Genomic DNA, 14,019 nt, shown 5'->3' on the forward strand with positions numbered 1-14,019 from the left:
TTTTCAAAATATATTTCCTCTAGGAATCAATGGTTTTGAGAACCATGACGTGCCGTTAACCCCAAAGTCACAATATGATTCTTTTAAATTCTTTTCAGTGGAACAAATAGCCTTCTACCAAAAAGTCAAAGAGAGAATCAAAATAAGAATTTCACATATTTTAAAATTTCATAAGCTCATCATCTTATCTTTCAGTGACTATAATTAAAATTAGCTCTACTCACAATAATTAAGCCTTACAGAAAGGCCCTCAGAGAGAAAGTTCTAAGATCTATTTATAAAACTCTGATTTGCTAATAATAATTGTGCTGAATATTTCCATATGCTAACAACACTCATAAAGGTCAAGTTTAAAACTATAATCATGAAATTCACATGAATCACAGAGAAGCCAAACTCATAATAAAAGATTAGTAGTCTAAGCATTAAAAGCATTTGAGCAAAAATGATATTAGAGAAGCAAACTACCAAAAAGAAAAAAAAAAAAATCTGGAGGATATAGCTGCTGGAATCCAGCACAGACAGTTGATTCACTATCAAAACCACAAGATTTGTCAGTTGGCTTTTTGTTTTTGTTTTTGTTTTTTAAGATTAAAGAGCATTTATCTTTATGAACCTGCTGATCTCTTCCACTTTGTCATATTCTTCCATCTGGTCCAAGTAGTTAGATGCTGGTCCTCTGATTTGTTTTCTTGGAAAATCTGGAAAGCACAACCCACCATCTTTTCTTGCATAGTAAAAACAAAACTCTTCAGCAGTGGTTTGAAGGAAACCTTTAAAGAAATGCAAAAAGACTCATTAGAAATATTTAGCATCACAGTAAAAACACCCTATTTGGAAGATAAAATATAGGAAAAAAATTTTTTAGAAAGTATATGAATATTCTAGGAAAATAATAAAAGGAAAGAAAGCCACTTTTTTTGGCTTGGGATTTCCATTTCTTTAACCAAAATTTAAGAATTTCAGTTCAAGTGAAATAATATTGCATTGGATATTTTAAAAGACTCATAAGAAATACACATAATACACTTCCAGAATTAAACTTGCTATTGCCCTGACTCTGTTTGCAAGCTTCCTCATTTACCATATGTTGTACTTGTAGTTTATCCTATCACTAATTCAGCACTTTCCCCCCCTACCGTAATAAATAACTTCCTAAGAAGAACACACTAGAATCAAGAAAGAGATAGGCCATCAGGTACTTATTTGGGTCATTTTACAATTCTTTTTCTATTGCCACTCACATGTGATTAAATAATAAATCTAATGAATATCACAAGGTCCTTATATGCTGTAATAAATGACTGACTGGCTGCAATGGTGCTAAGAACAGAGCCTCCATTTTCAAATATGTATGAACCTTTTTCCTGCACCTCACTTATAGAAAACAATGATTATTTTGTAATACAAGAACTATATTTAAAATATCCCTTCAGTCTGCTCAATCAGAAAGCTGGTATGCCACCCTCACCGAAAAAAAAAAAAAAAAAAGTCAAAACAAAAATGCAAAACAGATTTACTTAAAGAGATCTGGAAGAGGTTTTCTCTTTTTTTACCTACTGAGAATTTTTATCAAATAAAAACAGCTATATTTACTAAGAGAGGAGGACCTTATGACAAAAAAAGAATTTTGACATTATTTTCACAATTTGAGTTAATAAGGTATTTTTTTGGGGGGGGGAGGCATATTCCTAAGACTGCTTCCATATTCTGATTATTTCTGCTCTCAAAATCTGATACTGCTACCAGAGTCAACCTTACATGATGTCCTGACTTCCTGCTGCAGGTCTCCTATCTTTGACTATGCACACTGTTTTGATTTTTACCTAACAAATTAGATTAGTGTACACATAACAGCTTTGTGATAAAGACACCTCGTAACTTGTTTGATGTTTAGAAGTTGTATAATGGATTCAGGTTTGCAAGGATTTCTAAGAACAAGAATTGGGGACGACCCAGTGAGACTTATCAGTGGAATATGAAAGACTAAGTCTGTTTTCTATGAGCTTGACTTAGGTCCCCTCAAACCTAAAACCAATCTTAGAATTCTGAGGGTCTTGATGTACAATTTGACCTAACTTTTGGATAAAATGTATCACCCCTAAATTTCTGAGACAGACTCCTCAAGGCCAGTATGTGTCTAGGCTATTGGGAAACATCTTCTCCTTGGAAATCAGGCAAGTGAGAGCAAATGTCCTTGGGAGTGTGTGTGTGTAGGGGTGGGGGTAGGGGTGAGACTGGAAGGAGGCATGGCAGCTGGGAAGGATGCTCCATGGGAGGGACAAGGCAGCTGGAAGGAGGTTATCTTTCTTTGAAAAAAATTAAGGGATTAGAAATTGGGGAGAGGAATGAAGGCTGCAGTAGCATTTACTCTTCTTCAGCGATTCACTGTCTACAAAAGATAACTTTTCTCCTCCATTCTTTCCTGGCTAAGCATATAGATGAAAACTGCCCAGTATGGTCGAACAAGTCTGTTTGATGTAAAAAGAAGAAAAGGAAAACTGCGTTGCTAAATCAAACTTCTTGCAGTTTTGGGTTAGACCTTTTTTTGGGGACATACACACATGGGGACACACACACACACACTCACACACACACACACATACACACAGCTCCCAGCAGGCAGCAAGATCTCCATGCCAATATTATGCATGCAGGAATACTGTCATACTACAGATATATTTATAACTGAATGTGTAAATGAGAAACTTTGTTTTAACATGATTTTTGCCTGCAGGATCACAAAAAATTTTCAAAGTGCAACTGAGAAGAAATTTCAAGTTTGCTTTTTAAAAAATATCTGCATTCCAGGATTACAGTCTATAAAACCAATACCATCTTAAGAGAAAATTAACAAACAATGCTGATGGCTGATTCCATTTTACAAAGAGTTATTGGCTGGGGACAAGTGTGGAAGTGACAAATCATTTTCAAATGGAACATCTGAAGATTAAAGAGTACAGATTTATAAGCTCTATGGCTCCAGAGGTGTTCTCTTAGCCAAATTAAAACAAAAACAAAAATGGAATTAACAATGAATTACTCCTAGCTTTTTACAGAATCTAGGCAAACTGAGTAAGTGTGAAGGAGGGAGCCAACTCAGAAGACTTTTACATAAAAATATGGGCATTTTTCTCATAATTACAATATTTGTCACATGTTACAATCACATATTACAACATTTGAATTGCAACATCTAATACTTTCATTAATACTTTACCTTAAATGATCTGATTTTGTGGACAGTGATGAATAAGATAGATTTTGCTGTGAAGAGCTAAAAGGGACCTGGTTTCAGGACACTGGTCTTACATTTATTGCCATGGAAGACATAATTTACCAAATGGTACCCTTCTACTATTTGGAACAATACCCCGAAGAGCATTTTACTGAAGGTGGGTGTTTAGTTCACCCTGGATCATCACAGTATGATCAAGTCTACTGATGATGGGAATACATGGATTATTCCAGCAGCTGCATTTTTAAAAATTCCTTATAATTTATTAAATATCCCGGACCTGTAACTATTCTCCTGGATCCTGGTGAATCCACTCCTACTATACCACAAAGCACCCCCTAACATACTGATGTAAATAAATATCCTCTGTGGAATATTCTAAGCTCTAGCTTTTCTCTTGGCCATGTATGCTAGAGAAAAGTTACTTTTCCTCATTATACATGCTGTTTATCATGATAAGGAAAAAACAAAACAAAACAAAACTCACTCAGTAGGGCCTGCACTTGACAGCATTTTCTAATAGAGGTAGTGGATTTTGATGTATCCATCCATTCCGTCTGGTTTGCTCTGCTGGGGACTAATAAGCCCCATGTGTAAGATATCTGACTGGGGTCAGGAGTGGCTGTGGACTAGAGAGCCTCAGTGGAATCAAACCCTTGACCTTGGCCTCATTAGCAACAGGATTAAACCAATTGAACTAACTGTATACAGACATTTTGCACTAAATAACCCATAGCTGAAAGAGAGGACGGTCTAAGAGTGAGAAAAAGTATATCATGATACTCGTGGTAACAAGTGTAAAGGAAGAAGCAAGGCCAATACATGTCCGTTTCTACCCTTTCCACAGAGGGTACTATATGCTATCATTGAGTGAACGGCAAAACTTCTACTCTGCTCATTGTACTGCAGGCAGAAAAAAGGGCGGCTGGTGGGAGCAAGGAGCTCCTGTGTGCCTGTGTGGGTTTTTTTTTTTTTTTTTCCAAATGTAATTTTGCTATTCTTAGAAGTTTTAAGAATTTACTTCCTTAAGTCAATTCACAACTGGGGAATATTATGATTAATAAAACACTAGTGTACCCTCACTACTGATTTTTAACTTTTCTTAAGTTTTGAAAAGAGGCAGACCATGAATATTTCTGAATACAAGATTCTAAAATGCAGTTATCGTCCAGATGTGCATGGATTCCCAAGTAACTGGTGCTTTCTTAAAGTCATGAAGGTGAAACAAAGGGATAGAGCATTTATATGTTTATTTCTTGACCTACTGGGCAATGGGGGGAAAATGAAGATGCCTCTGAGATCTTTTTTTTCCTCTCTCAACCCCTTTCAGCATTTGTCCTAGCAGTGGATTTTCAAGTTTTTGACGTGCAGAAAGATGAGGCTATTAATATTAGAGGCTCGTCAAATACATTGACTTCTTACAAGAAAGAATCAGAAAGTATCTGTTTCCCACAGTTCTGAACTCTGGAGGAAAGTAAGCCATGTCATGCCATAGATTTAAGAAGGTGAAAATATTAAAAATTTGCTTTGAGGGCGATTTCTGAAAAAGAAGTGTTCCAGAATTGTGAAGAGCCTTCTGTGTTGGGGCAGGGGCTGAGGGGCGGGATTACCATCTTATCTATCATACTTTAGAAAATGGTCAACTGTGTGCCAACGATCAGTCTGGAAACAAACCGATTAACATAAATTAACACAAAGGGTGTGTTATTACAACTCACTTTTGGGACAAGTCTTTAGAATGATTATTAGCATTTGACGGATGCAGGGGAAGTCCCCTCTGCTTGTTGCTAGAGCCTATAGCCTGTCCCCGGAAAGCACCTTTGCTGCTCTATCCACCATTGGAGTGGAGCTTTCATCTGGTTATCTTTCAAGGCAGCCTGGGTGGTCACCAAAAGCACTTGACATCTTGATGCTCTTCAGCAGTTTTACATATATACAAACTTTGTAGAAAAATAAATTTGTCATTCGTCACCACATATGTTGATCTGGGGAGCGAGGTGCTTGCAGTTCTGGCTCCTGAGCTATTTGCTGCACTCTCTCTCTTTTGCTGGATACTGCTTTCTGTTGTTTGTTTTGGAAGCTAAAATAACTTCACATCTATGGAGACCTTAGGGGTGAGTCCTTAAATCCAGCACAGTTGTGTTTCTCTCAGGTAGGTAAAGGTGGACGAAAATGGTAAGTGCCCATATTACTTTCAATTTATATTGGTAAAGGCAACCCTTCAAGACTTGAAATTTGCAGCAAACCTTTATGGTACCTAATCTGTTATTGCTTCTCAGGAGGACATCTGGGCACCCGTGACCTATTCTGCTCTGCTTTGGGGAATGTGATAAAGAGGAACAAACAGCTGGTTCAAGAAAAGCCTTACAAACATGGCGGTAGTTTATAAAGACAATAATAATATTTTTGCACAAATGGGTTTAGATACATGTTATGGCACACCAAAGGAAGCAAGCAATCCTAGTCAAAATGTTTTCTTAGGTTATTAAGAGAGCTCTATAAAAAAATAAGAAATGCACACTTTTCTGGGTCAGAGAAAAATGTAAAATATGTATGGCAGTTAAAAAAATTCTCCAAGCACATCCTACAGTTCTTAAAACTTGTCTTTTCCTTCAATGCCATTTAGCTTTATAAACTGTTAGCTTCAGTAGATTTGCTTGTGTGTGACTCTGCCTAATTGAACAATCTGTCTCGTTAAATTCTTCTGTATCTCTATGTTGATTCTTCCAACTAAAGCAACAACAACCAAAATTTACAAATTTTTGATGGTAAAAGTAATCAAGGTCCAAGAATCTATGTGTTTATTAGGGTCCAAAATATGGTAGTGATCAGGTTTTATTTGTGACACTGTCAGCCTATGAACTTCTACATCTGTCCTTTCACTTCCTCGCCACACAACTTTGGTTGAGGCATTTAACTTCTCTGGAGGCTCGGTTATCCTCATTGGTCAAATGGGGATGATTCCACTTTTCCTTCCTGCAGCACAGAGTTTTTGAGGAGCAAATTAGTCATTATATGTAAAGATGCTCTGTAAGTAGCAGTAAGGTGTTACTTTTTTGGATTTCTAAGGATAAGGAAATAAGACCTTAGGAGTCCGTGGGCAATCAGCCCTTTGGTATCAGCTAGGTAGAAAAGGAGGCTGTCTTGGTATCGATGCTGATGGATGAAGAAGACACCAACAAGAAACCTGTACTGATAATCCAATGTGTGTAAAGACTACCAACTGTATTATCGATTTAGCAAATGTAAAACATCTCAACAAAACCAACATACTGTTTGTAGACTGAAATGACAGTAAGCCTTTTAGCAGCAATTTTGAAAGGTTACAAATTTGTAAAGGTTAACTGTGAGGTAAAAATAGGTATTTGGGAAGGTGAGATTAAACTTGACCCTCTCAGAAGCGAACATTTAAGAACAGATATCTTGTAAGGATATTCTGCAGTAGTTTATTTAATTTATCCATTTTTTTTTTTTTACCTGGAATATGGCCTCGGCAAGTATAAAAGAATTCTTTGCAATAGTCTTTGCAGAGCAGGGGAAGTACAAGGTCTCTTTCCAAGGCTTCTCTTTCAGGTGAGTGGAACAGGCTCTGGGAATGTGGAGAGCATAGCGCACATTTGATTTCCTCCAGTAACTTCCCACATTCTGTGTTGTTGGTAACAGAAAATATCTGAAAGCCATAAATCAGACACAAACTTCTTTTTAGTCATGTGAAGTTAGGTTTAGTTATGTTTTTTGTACTCCTATACGTAGAATTGTGTAATTTAGCCAATGCGGTTGTCTGAAAAGAATTACCATGTTACAAATACAGAATGCTTTTAATTAGGATGTAAGTAGAGTCTCTTGGGCTGGGCTGCGGGACCAGAGGGTAAGGATGCACAAAAGTGCTTCTTAGTCTTGCAAACCAAAGTCTGTTTATCTTTTGGGTATGAAAAATTAAATGATGATTGTATTGAGACCCTTTAACTCTTTATCATTTTACTCTGTATCAAAGTGTATAGTGACTGATATTTACCTTTAAAACTCCAAATACCTTTATCCAACTGTATGTAAAGCAGAATTTTTTAAGACATGGTTATTTGTGTCTTAGGGAAAAATGTAGTTCACTCCTGATATTCCTTAATACGATATTCTCAGGGATATTACTGGAATTACATTTCTCTAATTTTAGTTAATTTTCAATCTATGGATTGCATAGGGAAAGTTTCCTAAAGTGGGGGAAATACCTCCTTTTCATGTTGTATAAAAATAATATCTGAAGCTGAACTGGTTTAAGACCAATTTTTATTATTCATTTTATCTTAGCCAGGAAAAACTTTCTAACTAGCTCTTCAGGTATGTTATATGCATGAATAAACACAGGAGTTTAATAAAAGTGCTTTTGTATAGGATTTAGTGAGTTTTGGTAAAAAAAAAGGAATACTTTTTTCTTTATTTATACAGTATTATGCCTTTTATTTCAGTAAGACCAATTCGGGAGTTACTGATTCACTGAGGTTAGTAATTTGTTGATAAAATAGGTCTTGGTGTCTAGTACTAACTTTAAAAAAACTGACTTCAGGAGCTCCTCTAATAAATATGGAAGACAATACCAGCACAATATTTGAGACATGAAATGTAGTGCTGTCTAAATTAAGCATTGATTTTTCATAATAAAAAACACCATAATGGGAATGGATTTCATACCTTTTCTGTTTATATAACTACATTTATACCTAGTTATTTCTTTCTTTTTTTTTTTTTTAAATTTTATTTATTTGACAGAGAGAAACATAGCGAGAGCAGGAACACAAGCAGGGGGAGTGGGAGAGGAAGAAGCAGGCTTCCCGCAGAGCAGGGAGCCCGATGTGGGACTCGATCCCAGGACGCCGGGATCATGACCTGAGCCGAAGGCAGACGCTTAACGACTGAGCCACCCAGGCGCCCCCTAGTTATTTCTTTAGAACTATGAACTGAAATTAACATCTGAAACTTCAGATCATTGTTTTAAAGCAAATACTTCGTTCACAAGGAGGTTCAAATTTGAGTAAATGGTCTGGCTTCTATTTTTTAGGATAAAGATATTCTAGGTGATCACAAAATTTGGATCTGAAAGAACAAAGCAACTAAAAAGTATCACTGAATACAAGCATGCTAAAATTTTGGCATGCACTAATTAAAAGTTCCATAGAAGTTACCCTATTTCAAAATAAATAAATATATATATATATATGCGTGATGTGTTGTAACTATCTACAACATTCAGAAAAGTTATTATTAATCACAATTATATTTACATTTTGATTTTTATCAATTTATTTAAATGACAATTGCTTAAATGGTTAAAGTTTTCTAAAAGGAAACATATGCCAGACACTTAGAATTTGCATTCCAAGAATGTTTTAAATGTCTTTTATTGTCCATACTCTGGCAGACCTCGCCGGATCTATTCAATATTAATACTGTTCAACTTTGTTCTGTTTGCTTATCGTATAGCAGTCCGCTAAGAACAAAACAACTGCAGGATGCTGAAGCCACGTTTTTTTGCTGGCTGAGAAACTGGAATGTAATTACCTTTAGTTTTATGGAGAATATACATGCTTCCATTTTTTATAGCTAAAACAAAATGATCCCCATATACTCTCCCAGCTGCTGTCCAGGAAGAGCTTGATTTTAGTGCCTAAAGAATTTTGTCTTTTACAATTTTTGGAATGTGTCCTGGCCACAAGATCTCTCATCAAAAGTTTCAGAAATAGGATTCAATAAATTATCTGAAATCGAGTACAATATTATTCTTTGTAAAGTTTCATGCTGTTCCGGCCCAGCAGGATGGTAACATTTTGCTCTGTGTGAGGTCTGCAGTGTAAATACCTATTTGAAGATAGATAGAGCCATCATTCTGGCTTTGGTTTCAATGAACCAATAGTCTTACTGAAGTCAATTAAACTGACTCAGCCCAAGCTGCAACACTGTTTTAGACAGATGAGTCCTGGTGTGTGTAGTGTAGTTTTTCTTCTTTTTTTGCCTATGTGTTTGCGTCGATAAAGGTCCTTAACTTTATGTCTGACAATGTCATCAATCTTAAGAAGAAATTTAAGCTAATTTCCTGTTTCGATTTTTAAAAGCCATATATGAAACCATCAAATTATAGTGGTTTAAACTAAATATACTTTGAAAGTCATGTAAAACTTCGAAACATTATTACAGCATGCCTAGTAATGATTGTGGCTGTTGCTGACTAATTTATAACATCTGGCAGGTCATCCTTTAATCTTAAGCCACAAGAAAGTAAAATCCATAGAAGAAAGGTAAGATAAATACTGGAATACACAGTGAAGTGTGGCCTACAACTATAGCTTATCAACAAATAGTAAAATGGGTGACAGAGACCTTCTGTATTTCTCTTTATTTATCAAGTAACTGAACAAAGAGGATAAAAAGGCACCCACGTGGGTTCAATGAGCAGACAAAAGGAGAAAATACGTGACAGTATATTAAGATGTCGCCTTAAGATCACTTGGTCCACAAAAAGTTATTTCTAAAAATCATATGCCTACAAGGTTGTTCAGCTGTTGGCTAGAACACATGCGTCTCTGGACTATAGTGCTGGATTATGTCATTAAAGAGTTCAGTTTCAATTTTAGGCTAATATGTAAATAGATCATTGTACTAAGGCAGCTGTTAAAGGGACCCCAGGATGAGTTATTTGTTTAGTTGGATGTGTTCAACAATAGCCTTTGTCCCTGAAAGAGCCAGAGCAAACAAATGATTGTAAAAGGGCACACTTGAAAACAATTACTTTTCACCCATTCCTTGACAGCTTTGGCTGTGAAACCACCCAAGGTAGAGAGAGCTTCTATGCCTCTCTGGCTACAAGTTAAGTTTTAGAAATGGGGGTATTTCAGTTGGCTGCGGATTCAATTTGGCTAATGGGAATTAGATCCTTTTAGCATGTTGTATTTAGGAGCTGCAAAAATATTGCCAAGACAATATAACTTCCTAAATTTTGGCAGCATTTATTTATAATGGTAGTTAATAATCTTGTTACGATACATAAAATTACTAAAATATACCAAAAAATTAAAATATAAAAGCATGATACCATAGCTGAAGGATTGAACTCAACGCTAGCTCATTATATTAAAGAAAATGTGTTCGCTTGGAAACTGGATTTAATTGCACAGTTGAGCATGCTCAATATTCCTACCTAGTGTGCTACTATCTATGAAGTTTCTTCCTGTAGGAGAAAGCTATGCCTGTAGTTTCTTGAAAAGTTGCAGAAATGCTTCTTGGGATTTTTTTTTTTTTCGTAAGCAAAAACGGGTCCTTTCAAATAGCCATTATCTCTCCTGTACACACATTATGAAATAAGACCCTAACATATATTATAAGCCAGAAAGGCTTAGGGGAAAACAGGGAAACACTGAAGTTTATTATAAAATAACATGTTTTAAAAACTATTAAAACGTGAGAACTAACATAGGTCAAGCATGCACATGCACAGCTATATCACTACTCTGTTTTGAACAATTTGAGTATTGTTGGTTTTTTATAAAGCACTTGTAATGGAACCAGCAAAGTCTAGTGTACCAAATTTAATTCAGACACATTTTCCAAATGAGTAGGGGTTTGTTGGAGATTGGAAGCACGTAAAACGGAAAGGAATGTGGATAGCTAACGTGGCAGATTTCTTCCTAAAGAATGATTTCTTAAAAAAAAATTTATATAACTCCTCTTAGGGGTTATAACTCCCCTCAGTTCCTCCCCCAACCCCTCCAACTCCCCACTATATTTAGTTAACAAAGTTTTCATTCCTCATGTTCCTGGAAGAGTTCAGTATTGCAGGGGTCTGCAGATCATTGGTATATTCATAGTGTACACTGCACACAGGGAGACTTAATGGCAAATATTTCTAAACACTTCTATGAATTTCCTGGTTCTTTTGGGCTCCTGGTAAAGCCCTGCTGATGATGTGATTGTAGCTTTTTTTTTTTTTTTTGTAATTTAATTCAATTACCATACAGGAGCTTAATGACATTGTTTTGAATAAAATGCTGGAATATCTGTTCCCTGAATCTCAGACTACTGCTGCATATGGTAAGAATAAAGAGAGAGTTGCAGCTGAAAACCTGCAGCAAGACAGTTCTCACTCATCTGGGAATAGAGGGAGTTGGACAAATGCTCCCTCAAAAGGCATGAACATTTGGACAGAGCTGGGGACTGAAAGAGAATGATGTTCTCTAGTTTCACCCATTAGTGAACCAACTAACAAACACAATGGTGTTGTTGTTATTCTTTTGCCATAAGCAACAGGACTCTGTGTGTGGGCAGCAGTTTAGTGGGGAGGAGGATAAGTCGACCCCTTTTTGTCCTATTGATTTTTTCCTATTTGCATGACTTGAGCAAATTAAATGATGCAATATGGCTTTTTGTTACAAAACAAAGTGAGAGATACCACCCAGACACATATGTTGATTCGTAGGAGCTGTTTACATGAGAATAGAGTGAAATCTACCGTGAACTGAGCATAAAAATTAGATTCAGCCTGGGTATTTTTTTTTTTTTTTTAATGCCTGGGCCAGCAAGACTGAAGCACAAGTTTTCCAAGAGTCTCTCAGACCTTGACAACTGCACTGTTGTAACAGAGGAATTCTTAATTAAACCTAAAATGGGGAAAGGGAGGGGGGAGCAAAGACACCTGATTGTTTATTTCACGTGCAGGGATTGTTAATGACGTGCTCCCCGGGCTTCCTTGCAGTACAGTAGAGAGCACACGTTGCTGCATCCCATGACAAGAAAGATGTTGCAAACTCAAAAATAAGCTTGCCTTTACACTCAACCAACACTATTTTATATTTGTTTAAATTTAAGAACACAAGGAAAGTGTAAATGCCATTACGCCTCAAACCAATTTCCAGAGAGGATCTTCCTAGACAGCTGCCATTGAAAGCCCGAATTTATAATGTTTCAAAACATTACAAACTGAGGCGGAGAGAAGAGTCTCAGTTTTATGTGACAAATATGCCCCAGCAAAATCTTTCGCCCGTCCTTCGGGTTCTCAATCGGAGTACCAGGAGTTCCTTGTCGCAGCTTAACTATTGTAATGCGAGACAACCCCCTCTGACGGGGCTGGGGCTCCTAAACCAACCATGCTTCAACATCCTTTACGATTCAATCCTCTCCCTAACCGAGCACGTGGAGAAAACTGCACAAATCTTGTTACCCTAGAAAAATAAACCGGAAACCACAGCCACCTTAATTTACAGTTTCACCGCAGCCAATGCCCGATTCGATCCAAAACACACTGTTAATCGCGATTCTTTTAAAATATTTACCCAGCCCAGAATGCGGGTACCACAGAAGCTTCTCTTTTCTGAGACAGGCAGTTTTGCACAGCATCCCGACCGCGGACTCTTGGGGGCGGGAGAGCTATCTGCGCACCCCAGAGAAGCACCACAACCGAATCACACTAGCACTTCAGGAAAGTTACCAAAAAGAACTCTCCAAACAAGTTTCGCCCTTTTCACATGCACCAGCATTTCTGGAGCCACGAGGAACCCCCACCTCGCCAGTACGTCAATCAGGCATCCGTGAGGCGGGTGCGTGCTTACCTTGTTATCCAGGCGCCCCAACCCTGGGCTGTCACTCCGCAGGCAGCAGGACAGCCGAGGGTAGAAGCCACCGCACAGCATCTCTCCCCCACTCAGCAGCTCCAGCTGGGACATCATCCGCCTATCTCTCCTTTTCAGGCGCTTCGGGGGGTTCCCATTTAGGCACCTTCTCCTCCTCGCTCCGCTCCCTTCGCTTCTTTCCCCAAACTTAGCATCTCCTTCAAAGAAGCCCAGAGCCACGGCCAGCAGCAGCAGCTTAAAGGAGAGCATCTTCAGCATCGTCTGCCCGGAGCGGCAGGGGCTCGGCGCGGGAGGATGGGGGGGAACGCCACTGCCCAGCAGGGGCACTAGGGCGCAGCTCCAGGAGGAGGCTGCGGGGGACACTCGAGAGGCAGAGAGTGGTGGCGGGGGCGAAACTATGTAGAGCGATGCAACTTTGCAAAAAAATAAAAGACAAGGCGATGGGTCCAATGCCTTAGGGGAGTCCGAGGAGCAAGATAAAGTTGTGCGGATGACACCGTTTGCAGTTGTGCCAGTGTCAGTTGGGTTAGGGGCTTCCTGCTGCGGCTGGGAAGTGGGAGGAGGAGAAGGAGTTGGAAAAGGAGGAGGAAGAAGAGGAGGAGAAGACGGCCACAGAGGTTCACTTGTCCGTGTAACGGGAGTTGTTTAGGTGAGACAGTAGCAGGAACAGAAACGGCGGCGGCTGCGGCGGCGGGGCAGGCGCAGGCAGGGCCAGCGCTGGGCTCTAGATGATGCTGAGGTCTCCTCTGCCGGCGGCTGCAGCTTCTCACACAGCCTCTCATGTTTCGCTCCCTCTTTTCTTCTTCTTTTTAACTAGCGCGCGGGGAGGTGCTGCCACCGCGCGCCCCTTGACGTCACCGCTCCTCGCGCGCCCCCGCCCGGACCCGGCCGGGCCGGGGCGGGGGCGGGGAGGGGAGGGGGCGGCCCCGGCGCGAGCCCGTCCCCCGGGCCCGACGGCCTCGCGGCTGCGGCGGGGAGGAGCCGCGGGCCGCGGCGGCGGACGGAGGGGGGGTCCCGGTGGAGCCCTTGGAGCCAGCGTCGAGGGCGCGGGACCGAGCGCGCTTGCCTCCCCGAGGCGCACGGCTGGGGGGCGTCCAAGGCCCTGGTCCTTCGGCCCGCTGGCCCGGGACGAGGGCGCGGCACGGAGATTGCTCGCTGGCTCCTCTCTCC

General features: G+C 39.5%; 1 protein-coding gene across 1 annotated transcript in view; it reads right to left on the reverse strand.

Annotated features, from left to right (window-relative positions):
- Positions 1-13,613, reverse strand: part of LOC110571204 (hedgehog interacting protein) — a 90,547-nt gene extending 76,934 nt beyond the window's left edge. Inside the window, exons 1-3 of the mRNA XM_021679319.2 lie at positions 12,829-13,613; positions 6,716-6,908; positions 617-773 (exon numbers count right to left, since the gene is read on the reverse strand). Of these exons, the coding sequence (XP_021534994.1) occupies positions 617-773; positions 6,716-6,908; positions 12,829-13,107 (629 nt within the window). The 5' untranslated portion in view covers positions 13,108-13,613. The remainder of the gene's footprint in view (positions 1-616; positions 774-6,715; positions 6,909-12,828) is intronic.
- Between the last annotated feature and the right edge of the window lie 406 nt (positions 13,614-14,019).

The sequence above is a fragment of the Neomonachus schauinslandi genome, chromosome 2 (genome assembly GCF_002201575.2).
Source record: "Neomonachus schauinslandi chromosome 2, ASM220157v2, whole genome shotgun sequence".
NCBI classification, from domain to species: domain Eukaryota; kingdom Metazoa; phylum Chordata; class Mammalia; order Carnivora; family Phocidae; genus Neomonachus; species Neomonachus schauinslandi.